This window comes from Danio rerio, chromosome 19, assembly GCF_052040795.2.
Source record: "Danio rerio strain M-AB ecotype USA chromosome 19, GRCz13ab, whole genome shotgun sequence".
NCBI lineage: Eukaryota > Metazoa > Chordata > Actinopteri > Cypriniformes > Danionidae > Danio > Danio rerio.
In genome coordinates this window covers 15,085,402-15,100,625 of record NC_141039.2, presented here as the reverse complement: position 1 = coordinate 15,100,625, position 15,224 = coordinate 15,085,402, and the positions used below count along the sequence as shown (strand labels likewise).

Genomic DNA, 15,224 nt, shown 5'->3' with positions numbered 1-15,224 from the left:
AATCGTCACAGAGTATCCAGTTTCAACTCGGAACTAACTTAACGTTACTGTGGCTGTCAGATTTGAGGAGCTCGCCACACAGGTATAAACGAGCTTTTTCATATTGTGGTTAGATATAGAAACTATAGCAAGTGGTGCATCTTTTACACTGTTATGACATCTGATGATGAGCTCTTGTTTGAGCCAATTTGGCTCTTTATTTGACTGTAATTTAGGATATTGAAAGTCAATTATGTAACGCCGCTTGTTACAGCACTATCAGCCGTTTACACATGAATTAAGGATTAATATGTTTTTTATTACAAAAGTTTTTTTTTTATAGAACTCCATATGATTTCCATCAGTACTGAAACTTTATTAACCACCTCTTGTGTGTCTCTAGATTAACATGTTTTTTATTACAAAAGTTTTTTATAGAACTCCATATGATTTCCATCAGTACTGAAACGTTATTAACCACCTCTTGTGTGTCTCTAGAGTCATGCCATGTTTCATATACTTGTTTCATATCTTGCAGTAAAGTGCATAATAATCCATTAATGCAAACTTAAAGTTTTGAAGTCCATTTTGTGATTTTTCTCAGCAAAAAGCGAAGAGCTGCAAAAGTCACTGGGTGTAATAACAATACCATTCATAAAGTGCATTAAGTATTGTGAACTCGCATATCAAAAGTTCGTTGTTAGCTTAAGATACCTAATGTGTAACAAAAATGACAGAATGACTGTATTTTAGTAATATATTAAAGGGATATTTCACCCAAAACTGACAAATGTTGTCATTTAGTTATTGGACCTTTTCACATTTTCTTAATATCTTCTTTTATGACATAAATATAAATGTATGAAACCATATAAGTGTGTGTAAGTGATGAGTAAATCTTCATTATTGGGTTAGCTATCTCTTTAAATCATACATATTTTTTCTCCATTGAAAAGATCAGAAAAAATATTCAAAATTAACTATTTAGAAATAGTTCACAATCTGGCTGCATGCGGCGTAGTGGGTAGCACAATCACCTCACAGCAAGAAGGTGGCTGGTTTAAGCCTCGGCTGGTTAAGCGTTTCTGTCATGTTGGCATTTGTTTACTCCGGGTGCTCCGGTTTTCCCCACAAGTCCAAAGACATGTGGTGTAGGTGAATTGGGTAAACTAAATTGGCCATAGTGTAAGAGTGTGTGTGTAAATGAGAATGTATGGGTGTTTCCCTGTACAGGGTTGCGGCTAGTAGGGCATCCACTATGAAAAACATATGACAGAATAGTTGGCAGTGCATTCCACTGTGGTGACCCCTGATAAATAAGGTATTAGGCTGAAGTAAAATGAGTGAATGAAATATTTGGTGGTCATTTAAACAAAGTATAACTTCTTTGTAAAAAAAAAAAAAAGATTCACTATAGCCCTGTTAACACAGTGTTGGGTAAAAAGTAATATATTACAATTTTTTGTCTACTTTATCTCTTTAAAAAAAGTACCAAAAAAAAGCAAATTACAATGAAATAATAAAGCACGTATATTTTCACATTGGGTCCTTAAAAAGTAACTAACACATGTAGTTTGGTTTTTTGTTTTTTTTTAAGTGACTAAAGTGACTTGAAGTGATTGTAATATATTACTTTTTTCCCCAACACTGGTTAACACCAGGTATTAGAACAGAGATGGGCAAACTTGATCCTCGAGGGGAGAGTTTTGTTCCAACACTAGTCAAAAACAACTGAACAAACTAATCAGTGTCTTCAAGATCACTAGAAATCTATAAGCAGGTGTGTTTGATTAGAGTTGGAGCTAAACTGTGCAGGACACCGGCCCTCCAGGATCGAGTTGCCCACCCCTGTATTAGAATGTTGTTGTTGTTGTTTTTTCACATTTACACCTGTCCACTTTTAAATACGTTTTGGATTCCTTAAAAGGATTTCTCTCCGATGGCAAAGTTTAAGTTCTGTCTGGCTAGTATGCTTCAACAAAATGTCCTGTAATGTTTTTAGCTCACTTTAGGCGAATAATTGAATATTTTTTTAGCCACTGAACATTTAGACCTACAAAACAGTCAAATCAATTGTGTTTATAAAGGAAAAGTTCATCCAAAAATGTCCTCACTATTTACTCACACTCATGTAGTTTTAAACTTATTAATTCCTTTCTTCTGCTGAACACACAAAATGATATTCTGAAGGATGTTTCAAACCAGCAACCGTTGGCAATCATATTTAACCTCTTAAGCCCCAAGGTGTTTTTTACATGCATTTTTTAATTCTCTTTGCTATTTGGGCTTATTGGAACCTAATTAGAATAAAAACCTGAGTATCATCTTTTGATATGATGTACTTTTAGAGAAAAATGATTTCCATATATGTGGACTCGTGGTCCGAATTTACATAAAACACTTTTTCCTGACTGTTTTATAATGCAAATTTAACATAGAAAAAAAAATTGGACATTTTTTGACTGTCATTTTAGACAGTTAAAAATAGTGTTTGGGACATCTCATATGCTGCCAAACAGTTGCATGATGACACTGTCTGTCTGTAACAAAATATAAACATTCAAAGTATTTTAAATATTAAGAGCTAAAATTTGCTGTCCACGTATGTGGCCACTAAGCCCTAGGAGGTTAAAACAAAAAATACAGAAGTCAATGGCTGCTTTTTTTTTTTTTTTTTGCAACATTCTTTAGTCTTTTGTGTTCAACAAAATAAAGAAAATCAAACAGATTTGGACAAGTGGAAAATAATAATATATAATTTTAGCTTTCAGCTCCTGTTTACTGTCATCTAATTGTAACCAGATCCACAAATCTTAACACCAGATGTAAACAAATCCTAACTCACATATGACATTTTTATTGATTTCCCAGACATACAAGCCTGTCCTCAGTTTAGGCCTGGATTAACTTGCATGCAAACTTCAAGAGATCACCGTGACTACAAAATTTATGAAAAAGATTGGCCGGTTATTCTTTAACCTGCAGAAGATGATGCAAATTCCTCAGATGCTCTCCGAGACCATATCATCAATGCCCAAGACCTTGAGCGACAAAGAGGCACCTTGTTTTTTCCGCAAACACTACATTCACTCTGGCTACCGCGCAGTCCACCAGAAGTGGCGCTACTACTTCCTGTCGCTCTTCCAATGGCACAACGAATCCATAAATGTTTGGACGCACCTACTGGGAGCACTAGTGGTGCTTTTGAGAGCTGTCCAATTAGCTGAGACTGTAGATTTCATAAATGATGCTCATTCCTGGCCACTTCTTATCCTTCTCTTGACATCAATGGCTTACATGGGTTTTAGCACTGTGGCTCACCTGTTGGCAGCCAAATCAGTGTTCCACCATTATGCTTTTTTTTTCCTCGATTATGTTGGTGTTGCGCTGTATCAATACGGAAGCGCAGTGGTGCACTACTACTATGCTATTGAGGAAAGTTGGCATGAAAGCGTGCGAGGATGTTTCATGCCTATTGCTAGCTTTTTGTGTTGTCTGTCTTGCTTCGGCTGCTGTTATGGGACGTATTGCAATTACACCCATCATCCATGGGTACGTAAAGTAGGCCAAATAGTTCCTTCAGCCTTAGCATATGAATGGGACACCAGTCCTGTGTTCCATCGTTTGGTCATCTGGTATCCGTTCTGGGTGACAGGAGATTTCAGAAGCAGTCCTGCTCTGCTTTTTCACTTTGGCCAGGTGGCATTCTTTCTGTCCAGCGCGTTTTTCTTCACTCATCCTATTCCCCAGAGCTGGTTTCCGGGTCACTGTGACTTTTTAGGTCAGGGTCATCAAGTATTTCACGTTCTGATATTTTTATGTACAGTCTGCCAGATTCAAGCTTCATATTTGGACTACCTCAACCGCAGAGACGTCTACGTGACTCTGCATACCAACGGAGAGGCATCCTTCTTCGTCTTGCTGTTTATTTTGACCCTTGTCATGTCTACTCTAATAGCTTTTTATATACTTGCAAAAGTAAAAAGAGCAGTCAGCAATACCGAAAAGCAAAGGAAAGAGTAATATATTCAGCAGTGCAATGATGGATGATCAACCTTTGGTCACTGAGTGTTACAGTTGTGGGCATTTAGGTTTATTTAGGACCACGTAGTCTTTAGATAACAGTGATTCTGCATGTTTCTAGATCAATAATCTTGTTGGTCTTGGAATAACATTCCTATCAACGATTCAGTTACAGTGTTATGGTTAGGGATCAGGTTATAGCGATATTGTTTTACAGACATGCTGTTAAAGCACTGAACTTTGAGCATATTCTTAGTATTCAAACTGGTCATCGTCTTTGCTATTACTATTCTTGAAAGTATTTTGAATTCAGGGCTTTTGTTTAAAGGGATAGTTTATTGGAAAGAGAACTTTTTTTTTTTTTTCATTCTGTTGTAAACCTGCACTCAAAAAAGTAACCCATTGGAGGAACTCAATATAATTGAGGGCAGAATTTCCTCAATCCTCAATCAGGATCTAATAAATTTGTTTACCCCCAACTAAAAATTAGTTACACAATTAAATGCAACTGAGTTTGTCCAACATGATTTCATCACATAAAAGTTTAAATAATTTGTATTTTGATTTAATTTAACCTCAAAGTCTGATAATATCATGTATGTCTATTATGTGTCGTACATTTCAAAGTGTCTTAGTTTTATTTGAAGTTATCCTAAATGAACTAAGAGCTATTTCAAAGCATATTTCATGAGTTACGTATATTGAGACTAATCTCGGAACTAAATTTAGGATAGTTATTGCTCATTGAGCAAAGCAACAAACTGAAGTGTTTATTAACTTTAAACACTTAGGATTACTTTTATTGTCAACATTTCCCTCACTTAATTCAATTCCAAGCAAAGCATGCTAGGAATTACAAATCCCTTAACTAGTTGGACCAACACAATTCCTTCATAAAACAAATAAGACTTTCACCTGAAGAAAAAATATTAAATGTTAAACATGATTTATTAAATATTTAAAATAAAATGTAAAAAAATCAAAGGGGGGCTAATAATTTTGGCTTCAGCAGTATATGGTTTTAAGAATGTTGGTGATCAAATAATTGTGGTGACCACTCATTTTCCACAAAAGAAAGCTTTCATAGAGTTTCAGCTTAACATGAGGGTAAGAAAATAATTACAGAAAAAAAATAATCATTTATTGTCTTATTTTTTGAGAAATTGTCACCAGCCAGTAAACTATAATGCAGCCAACATGCAGTATTAAAAAAAGTAATAAGATGTAAATTATTATTATTTTCTTAACAAAAATGAATGACTATACACTGTAAATGAATGACAACACACGGTTAAAATTTAAGTGGAATTAATTTAAACTTAAGCTTAAATTACATTACACTGACTTAAAACAGCTTGCATAACTTAAATATTTAAGTTTCTTTTGTTTAATACTTAATGATTCACGTTTTGTCATTGGACTTTGTTAGGATCGGACTATATTTGGCTTAGATATCCACGTATCTGAGGTATCTTACGCTATCTGAGGGTGCACAAAATGCGCAATATTAATTTAAAATAAGCCTTTTTTTAAATATATATATTTATGGTTAGAAATGTAAAAATATCTTTATGGAATATTATCTGATAATATTCCAGTGATTTTTTGCATTAAAAAATCTATAATTTGGATTCAAACAATGTTCAGGCTCACATCATTTTTAAAGTGTAGTTTTTACCATGACTTACAAAAACAGCCACTAATGCCATTCGGTGTAACAATGGTTTAAGGCATGTTTAAAACAAGAATTATCTAATGATGTATTAAAATGTACCATGTATTAAAAGTGTATCACTTTGAATCTCTAATAATAGAATTAATTGTCATTTTAAATCATTATGTTTTAAGCCGGTGTTTCTCAACCACGTTCCTGGAGGACCATCATCACTGCATGTTTTGTATGTCTCCTTTGTCCGTCACACCCATTAACAGGTCTTTGAGTCTCTAATGAGCTGATGATCTGAATCAGGTGTGTTTGGTTAAGGAGACATGGAAAATATGCAGAGCTGGTGGTCCTCCAGGAACGTGGTTGAGAAACACTGTTTTAAGAAAGTAGGTTTCACAAATATTTAACAAAATAATCTCAATAATTTCAAAGAGAAAGACATTCTGAAACTGTAGACACTTGCAAATTAATATGATTCTGTGTATATAAAATCACTATTATTTGTTATTTGATTATTTCTATAGAATATTGATGTACTTTTACTTGTGTCAATTACAAAATGTCAATTCTAAATTGAAGATTTGGTAAATGCTGAAATGAACACAACATTCATCAAATTGGTTATCAGGCAGTGTAAAAAATGATAACTTATTTAAATTTCTGTATCTCTGTCCTTGAACCTCATTGATTTGGATCATGCGTATCTATAGGAGATAACAAACAGGAGCACAGTATTGTGGAGATTATACTTTGAATGACCAGTACACTGATTTTCTTTATTGCACTTATCTGTTGTATTATATTATTGCACTTAACTAGAACAAACCAGTGCTTGTACAGTATAAGCTTCTTTTCTTTTTCAGGATAGTACAGGGAAATGCAATACAGAAACACATTTATGCGTTTAACATGTCAGCATTTCTAATCGTTTCCAAATATCCTCCTTGGTGTTGCTCTGCTTATGCTTATGTAAAAGGGCGACACCGCAAGTGAGTTTCCCAATTGGGATTCTAAATTGAAGCACTGATATAATATTATGAGTAGTGCCTACAGCTGCAAAGAAAAGAAAACATGAACATACAAATGTTTTAAAAAATAATTGAATTACTGGGGAATCCCTGCACTTTTAGAAAAGCCCAATGTGATATTGTTAAAATAATGTATTTCTTCACAGTTGCTTTACACAATGTTGGGTTAGTTTACATCAAAAATAAAATTCATTGTTTTCACACACCTCTTCTTTCTTTCTTTTTTGAACCCAAAAAGTATACATTTTAATGGCAAACAAAAACTCTTTCATTATTTTCTCTCTTTTTACTTGGACTGTTTTTGTTTTTGCAAATTACACAGTATTTAACTGTAATGAGAACTGTTTTACTGTAGGACTGTTATGCAGTATGTTACAGTACTTAAAGTTGCAAGTTGCAAACTTACTGTATATTTTATATAGAGCAAGTTAAATGGCAGTGTAAATACAGTATTTTTGCTGTAATTGGTTTATAGTAATTTACTGGAAAACTGCTGCCAGTAACCCAGCAGGCACAGGACATCAACATGATGTCAGATTGACAACCCCAACGTCGTGGGGATGTTGCATTTTGTTTGGAAATGAAAATCAGGTTAACCCAACGTCAGGCTGACGTTAATGTCCAACATTGCTTTTTGGTTACTTTCCAATGCAACCTAACAACAAAATACGTCTAATAATGTTACAGCTTGACGTTGTGTGGACATTCTCAATATGACGTCTGGCAGATGTTGGATTTTGGTTGTCATACCTTAGAAATAAACGCCAATATTTGATGTCAGTATGATATTGTGTTAAGATGTTGGCTCGACGTCAGGTGTTGGACGACTTTGTTCACTTTCCAACCCAACCTAAAAACAGCAAATTATCAACGTCTAATGATGTTACAACTTGACATTGTGTGGACATTTCCAATATGACATCTATCAGACGTTGGATTTTGGTTGCCATACCTGAAAAATAGACGCCTGTATTTGATGTCAATGTGATTGTGGTTTAAGATGTTGGCTCGACATCAGATATTGGACGACTTTTGGTCAATTTCCAACATAACATAAAATCAACCAAATATCAATGTCATTTGACGTCATCACTGGACGTCAATATAACATTGTCCTTAGATGTCGAAGACCTAAATCTAACCTAATATTAATGTGTTATGACATTGTGTGTCTGCTGGAAAATTACTGTCGGTTCTACAGCAAATTGTTATCAGTGTGTTCCACATCTCTTTGAGTTTCTTTTTTTTCGGATGAACACAAAAGAATATATATATTTTTAAGAATTTTCCAAACTAATAGCCATTGATTCTCATAGTAGTTTTTTTCTACTATAAATGTCAATGATTATCATTACAAAATTCTGTAAAACATTTTTTGTTGTGTTCAAAAACTCATAAAGGCTTGGAACCACTTGATTGTGAGTAATTTGTGAACTATGTCTATAAGCATTTTAAATAAGACACAGAACTAACAAACAGTCATCCCAATTGACATACCGTATGGCACAAGTGTTTGGTGAAAAACAAACATAATTGTATTTATTTGACCTGCGACAGGTGGTGCGGTGGCATAGTGGATATCCCTGTCGCCTCACAGCAAGAAGGTCGCTGGTTTTTAGCCTCGGCTGATTCAGTTGGCATTTCTGTGAGTTTGCATGTTCTACCCATGTGAGTTTCCTCCGGGTGCTCCGGTTTCCCCCACAACTCCAAAGACATGCACTATAGGTGAATTGGTTAAGCTAAATTTTTTATAGTGTATATGTGTGAATGAGAGTGTATGGGTGTTTCCCAGTGATAGGCTGCAACTGGAAGGGCATCCGCTGCCTAAAATATACTGGATAAGTTGGTGGTTCATTTTGCTGTGGCGACCTCTGATTAATAAAGGGACTAAGCCAAAATGAAAATGAATGAATGAATAACGCATGACAAAAATACACAACTGTAATAAAGCAGCACAATCATATATTCATGAAACTTTACTAGAACCACAATTTGCTCCAACAAGTGCACAATTTTGGTAAATCAAGTTATTTTCTCAGATTACAGGCGAACTAGCATTTGTTAGATGAACGCTAACTTATATTTCTTGTATTTCTCTGTATTCGCATTTCTATTTGCCTTAAATTTCTCACAGCTTGTGTTTATCTTAGGGCAAGTTAACAAGAGCACATGATTTTAGAGTCTCATGAACTTTATTGGACACATAAATTAACATTCAAGTTAGGATTTGCATGAAATTGCACATTCAGGTTAAATTTCATGCAAATCCGATCTTGTCTGTTAATCTTTGTGTAAAAAAAAAACATAATGATGGTTGCTGTAAAAACAAAAAAACAACATATTTCTAAAAGCATAATGCTGGTCGCTGTTTACTTCCTAAATGGTGCAAGCTGGATATATGAAACTTCTACTTTTGGAGCCCTAAAAAAAGGAAGTAAAAGGCATATGGCATTATACGTCCAAGATAAGTAAACACGATGCATTTCGAAGTTCTGGGTGTAGGAAATGTCCATAAACATGACAAATATCCTGGCAGAGAATATGTAAAAGGTATGCAAGCTCGTGCATCTGTTTTTCTCTGGGTTTTATCCTTGTACATGTGCACACGTTTGCTGTTAATTTAAAAATATATGCATTGTGAAACAACAGTCGTATCCTATGTTGCACAACATTTGATTTCTTTCACAAGTTCTGCTTTCATCTGTGTCTTGCAGTTTTAAAGCAGGGGTCACCAGTCTCAATCCTGGAGGGTCGGTGTCCCTGCAGGGTTTAACTCCAACTTGCCTGAACACACCTGCCTGGGTGTTTCAAGTTTACCTAGTAAGACCTTGATTCGCTTCTTCAGGTGTGTTTGATTAGGGTTGGAGCTAAAATCTGCTGGACACCGGCCCTCCAGGAGCAAGTTGGGTGACCCCTGCTCTAAACTCTACACGGCTAGAAAGTTTTTTTTTTTACCTTTCAAAAACAACAATTTAGGCCAAACTCAATCCAAACATAATCATGCACAAACTGACTGAGACATGTCAGATATACAGTGAATCAAAAATAAAACCATAAAATTAAGACAAATTTTTTTTAAATGTACAAAATAACTTAACAAAAAAAGAACAACATACCGTGCAGACAACAAACAGAAACTCTGTAAGGGGTTAAATAAAACCATATTCTAGAAACCAGGGGCGGACTGCCCATCTGGGAATTCTGGCAAATGCCAGAAGGGCTGGACCATTTTTTTTAAATGTGGGCCGGTATGCTATTTTTTATTAATTCTTTTAAGTATTGCTTTTACATACAGGCAGTTTTTGTTTCTTGCTAGATGTGAATATTATGATGATGATGATAATGATGATGATGATAATAGTAATAATAATAAATGTTAAGCATTGGCAAAATCGGCAATGGCCAGCTGGTTTCGAGATGGGCCGACCCAATCAGAGGTTACGCGGACATACAGTAATCAAAATCTGGCAAGAATGTCAAACAAACATTAGGTGCAACACAAGCTTATTGTCAGAGATGGATCGTAAAAAAAAGGAAAGGCTGTGCCAAAAAGTTCAGAGAAACTTAAAAATTGCTTTAAAATCAGACGCTGCCAAATGCATAAAATTTACTGAAATAGTCTCAAAAAGGGGCAGCACAATGGGTAGCCTCACTGCAAAAAGGTCAATGGTTCGAGCCTCGGCTGGGTCATTTGGTGTTTCTGTGTGGAGTTTGCATGTTCATGTGGGTTTGCTCCCGGTTTTCCTCACAAGTCCAAACACAAAATAAATATCTATTAAATATATATTAAATATGTTACTGCTTATATTATTTTACCATCTGTACACCAATAAAAGTATTGAATGTGCGTGTCCGAGGGTGGGGCTGTGTCGGTTTGATATTGTTTGCTGATGTGGCTACAGTGCCAGGGCTGATTTTTAGTCCCAGTCCGCCCCTGCAAGAAACAAATCATACAATTGTTTAGCCTTCTCACCCTTCATTCTTTTTAAAGCTTCTTCAGGTGGCAAACTCCTTTTTAAACACAATCGAGGAGCTGTTTTCAAAGTTTTGCATTTGTGGATGAAGAATTTAAGTGAAATGAGTAAACAATTTACAGTTAAGTCATCATCTTTTCTGTCCAAATGTACTCCAAATTTCACAATGTCCCAACAAATAACACAGCTAGAAAGTTCTGTGAAAGAAAGGCCACCTTGTTTGGAGACGGCGGTCATGTGGTTTGATTAAACACATTAAGCAACGCTACACTGCCCTCTTGTGTTTTCTTTGGAATGATCAATCATTGGTCAGCTTCATAAATAGTTTTGCTAGCACAAATGAGAAAAGGTCAGAAAACAGGCAGAACATGAATGTCCCATGTGTCCCAGCAGGAAACCGTTGACAGTTTCCTGGAAAACGTTCTGATGAAGGGCTCTGAGCAAAATTCTCCACTGACAAAACTCTGATAAACTTTATCTGAGAGAGGAAATTCCTCCACCACAGTTTTTTTGGGTATTTGGGTCATTGTATAATTGTTGTAGGATTAACAGTGCGTTATTTTCAGTAAAGAAACTCACATTTTACCGTTTTCTTCATTGGTTTGACTCATTTCTTGAAACAGAAAGTACATTCTGAAAATGCTAAGATCATTTGGCAAAACAGTGTTAAAGTTTAGCACAACACTATAGCTCACTTGCAAAAGCTCATCCCTTTCCCAAAACAGTTCACTCATGTGTCAAAACTAAATTTCCTTCTCATTTAAACACTCAGTGCCCCCCAAAAGCTTCGTCCTTTTAGCATTATGCAAGCACTGCAAGCAAAAAATGTTTAGATGTTTTGTCATTATGGCAAAGGACCACTAAAATATCCCTCATGTCCACCTTACAGTCTTAGCCCAGTCCTTTATTGACAATGGTTACTTTACTGTTTGTCTAGCTAACAGAATACAATTGTGTATAAAACTGAACAAAAAGAAATAGGATTTTAGGGTTAAGAGTAGCCTCAAAGTTTTTACGTCACACATTGCACTCATACTGCCAATGAAATAATAACTCCTTTTTTATTATTGTAATGATCAACCAAACACAAAGTAACTTCCATATATCAGAGCAAAAAGAATAAATAGCTGTTATAAATTGTAATCAAATGTTCCAAGGATTCACCTACTGTATGGTGTTCATGGTATTATGGTCTTGACTAATTTTGACAATTGAACAGACTATTGTGTAAGACATATACCATGAAATGACGCTGACCTATTTTGGAGCGAACAAATATTACACTGAGAATCAACAATCAGTTTAGATCAACTAGATCTATTCACTTGGAAATTGTGGTAAATGTCCCTGTAATTAATCATTTGCAAAGATGTACTAGCAATTTGATGAAATGAATGAGAAAATCAAGTCTGTTGTGAACAATTGGCAAGTGGTTTGGAGGTTTGTCATGTTGTTTTGAGAATGTAATTCCTGTTTCAAGAAATGAGCCAAACCAATAGAAAAAAAAAAAAAAAAACTGTAAAACAACTCTAGTTTATCACACCTTTAATTTCTCTATCCACAGCCAGGCCTTGTGTGACAAGTTTCACAGTTCGCAGTGTTGTTCAAGTTCAAGCTTGGTGATCTTGGCTTGCGTGAAATCAATCGAGGATCAAAACATGACCTTTCTGGACAGAAATTTAAAATATGGACCAATCACTCAGTTTTTTAAATGTCTATTACAGTTTTTCTTGTTTGCTTTGACCTGGTTAAAGAAATTAGGCTCCAATTTATTTTCATTATCACTATCCCAGCAGAGCAGAAGACAGGTCTTGCAAATGTGTTAACCCTTTCTCATTGGGTTGACACATTTTCCCCACCATTTTTCAAAATAGTAAGCACAGATGTCATTCAAGCAGTCCAAACTTCATTGTTTTAGCTATGGTAACCAAACAGAAACTGTCTATTCCTAACTATTAGAAACTACCAAGATCAGTATGAATTCACTGAAGCACCGGTTTGACACTCCTTCACACAAATCTTCACTTAGCCAGGACCGGATTGGCTAATCGGGAGGACCGGGAGAATTCCCGGTGGGCCGGTCCGTTTTTTGGCCGCGAGGGCCAGTGTCCCTAGCTCCAGAATCTGCTGCTTTCAGCAGTCACACTTTTTAAATTAATTTATTTACTTACTTGACTACAGTCTTCTTATTCATTATTTTACCGCAGCTCTGCTCTTTTTATATATAACGAGCCTACAGGTTAATGATGATATTAGTCAGATGAATCAGTCCGTTATGTACATGTTGTGGTCCAGTGGTTAGCACGTTAGATTACGACACCGCCGATCTGGGTTTGATTCTTGTCTGAGTATTTTTTTTTTTTTTTTTTAAATTATAGTTTTATTCTTAAGACATATAACACTGTAAGGGTTTTTGAACATTTAAAGTTCTAAAGCAGCTGTTTTCTCAAAAAAAAAAAAAAGACGTAATAGTGTAATTAGAAACTGAATTGGAAATGACCTTATTTTAATATAGTCAGTCGTGAACTGAGGTGGGCCGGTCTAAGGCTTGAAACTCCAGGGCTGAAAAAGAGTCCCACTCCGGCCCTGCACTTAGCAATCAGTCTGCTCACATTAAAAATGGTGGAAGGTCTGTGTTGTTCTGTGCCAGCATGGATTGAGGAGGTCAATAGTGGCTATGTCCTATACTCCTTATAGATTTGACTGTATATTGGTTTACATGTGTTTTCTCTAATATTTACAGTATTTTTTTACTTTTTTCTTTTTTCTGCTTTAAAAAAATATTTTATTTTATTTATTTATTTTTTTTAGGTATTTCAGTTTTCAGCCACAGTTTGAAAGACAACAAATGGCATCGGCAATAGGCTACAATGACAAGCAATTGTGGTGCACTGACTTCTATATTTTGTATTTTGTTGTCTATTGTGTAATGATTAATTGAAAGAGCTCATATACCTGTTTGCAAGTTGTGTTGTTTGAAGGTAAAACTAGCTTTTGTTTCATATTTTAAATGTTTTGACACAATATGTGCTTTTTGCAAGCATACCCAATGAGAAAGAGTTTACACATTTGCAAGACCGGTCTTTTGCTCTGCTGGGATAGAGAAAATGAAACTGAAGTGGAACCTAGTTTCTTTAACCAGGTCAAAGCAAACTAGAAAAACTGTAATACCGGCCCTTTTCGCAACACCATACAACAGAATTTTGCAAACTCTAACTCTAGTGTGACTGCGGCATCATGCTAGGGTCTAGAGTTTAAGCACGTGATATTCTGTCGGATGGCACTGCAGAAAGTAAAAAAAATTATAATAAATAAATAAATTTATATATATATATATATATATATATATATATATATATATATATATATATATATATATATTTTTTTTTTTTTTTTTTTTTTTTTTAAGCAAGCGATTGCTCCATGTAATAGATCATGTTCTTGACTTCTATTGGTCTCACAAAGTCACATGAAGTGACGACAGAGTTCACTAAACTTGAGCTTTGCGATGAATTGAACTGTGAAACTTGTTGCTTACATTTCTGCATTACCTCATTTACATGCACATGAATAGAAGTCTATGGGGCGAAAATTCTAGTGTGACCGCAGCTAAAGTGAAGTAGACCAAAAGATCCTCAAAAGCTAGACATCATGCAAAATTCAAAAACAAATGAGACAAAATTATTTAGATAGCAGTTTGGAAAAAGGATATAAAGCCACTTTTATAGTGTTGGGACTGCATCAAAACATAATATCTACACAGGTATCTACACAGTGTCTACACATGACAAAAACATGGAACAGTTGTTATGTTTCCACCCACCGATTTCTATGCGCATTTTGGATATATATATATAAAAAAAACGTAAAACATAAAAAACGTATGTACTTAACTGAGTATGATAAACTTTGTATTTGATAAGAAAAAAGTGCATAAACTACAATGAAAAAACTTACCAAACAAATTTGAGTGTGTGCATTAAAAAAATCATGTGATTTTGTTATAAGAGATCTTGTGGTTATACAGATCACACTGTAAAACATCTGAAATGTTGTTTTTGATATTCTAAAACGCCTTAACCATTTCAGTATTGATGTTATTATATTATTAATGACCTCCAGAATTATCAAGAGCACCTCTGCGCCACGTTTCATGCCTTCAAAGGTCATTATATATATATATATATATATATATATATATATATATATATATATATATATATATATATATATATATATATATATATAAATATATATATAAAAATATATATATATATATATATATATATATATATATATATATATATATATATATATATATATATATATATATAATTTTTTTTATATAATCTAATTGAATTCGACAGATAAAAGAAAGACTCATATTTCTTGAGGATGAGTAAATGATAATGATATATATATATATATATATATATATATATATATATATATATATATATATATATATATATATATATATATATATAATTTTTTTATATTATTTATTTATTTTTTTTTGGCGGGGTGAACTACACTTAATCCTCTTCCCCCTGT

General features: G+C 34.4%; 1 protein-coding gene and 1 long non-coding RNA gene across 5 annotated transcripts; one reads left to right on the top strand and one right to left on the bottom strand.

Moving 5' to 3' along the window:
• Nucleotides 1–7: 7 nt before the first annotated feature.
• Nucleotides 8–6,901, top strand: paqr7a (progestin and adipoQ receptor family member VII, a). Of its 4 annotated transcripts, none has more exons than XR_015516260.1 (3): nt 8–82; nt 2,851–5,853; nt 6,024–6,901. XR_015516260.1 is itself a non-coding variant. In XM_087295097.1 (2 exons), the coding sequence occupies exon 2, from the start codon at nt 2,929–2,931 to the stop codon at nt 4,000–4,002; it is 1,074 nt and encodes a 357-aa protein (XP_087151223.1). In that variant the 5' UTR covers nt 8–82; nt 2,851–2,928; the 3' UTR covers nt 4,003–6,901. The 4 variants fall into 4 exon arrangements, 2 of the variants coding, with proteins under 2 accessions (XP_087151223.1, NP_001093530.1); XR_015516259.1 differs by having other exon boundaries at nt 2,851–5,868; XM_087295097.1 differs by having other exon boundaries at nt 2,851–6,901.
• Nucleotides 4,800–9,791, bottom strand: LOC147832493 (uncharacterized). Its single transcript, XR_015516615.1, has 2 exons — nt 9,582–9,791; nt 4,800–9,432 (listed from the first exon to the last, which is right to left on the bottom strand). It is a non-coding gene; the product is annotated as an uncharacterized LOC147832493 (long non-coding RNA).
• Nucleotides 9,792–15,224: the final 5,433 nt, after the last annotated feature.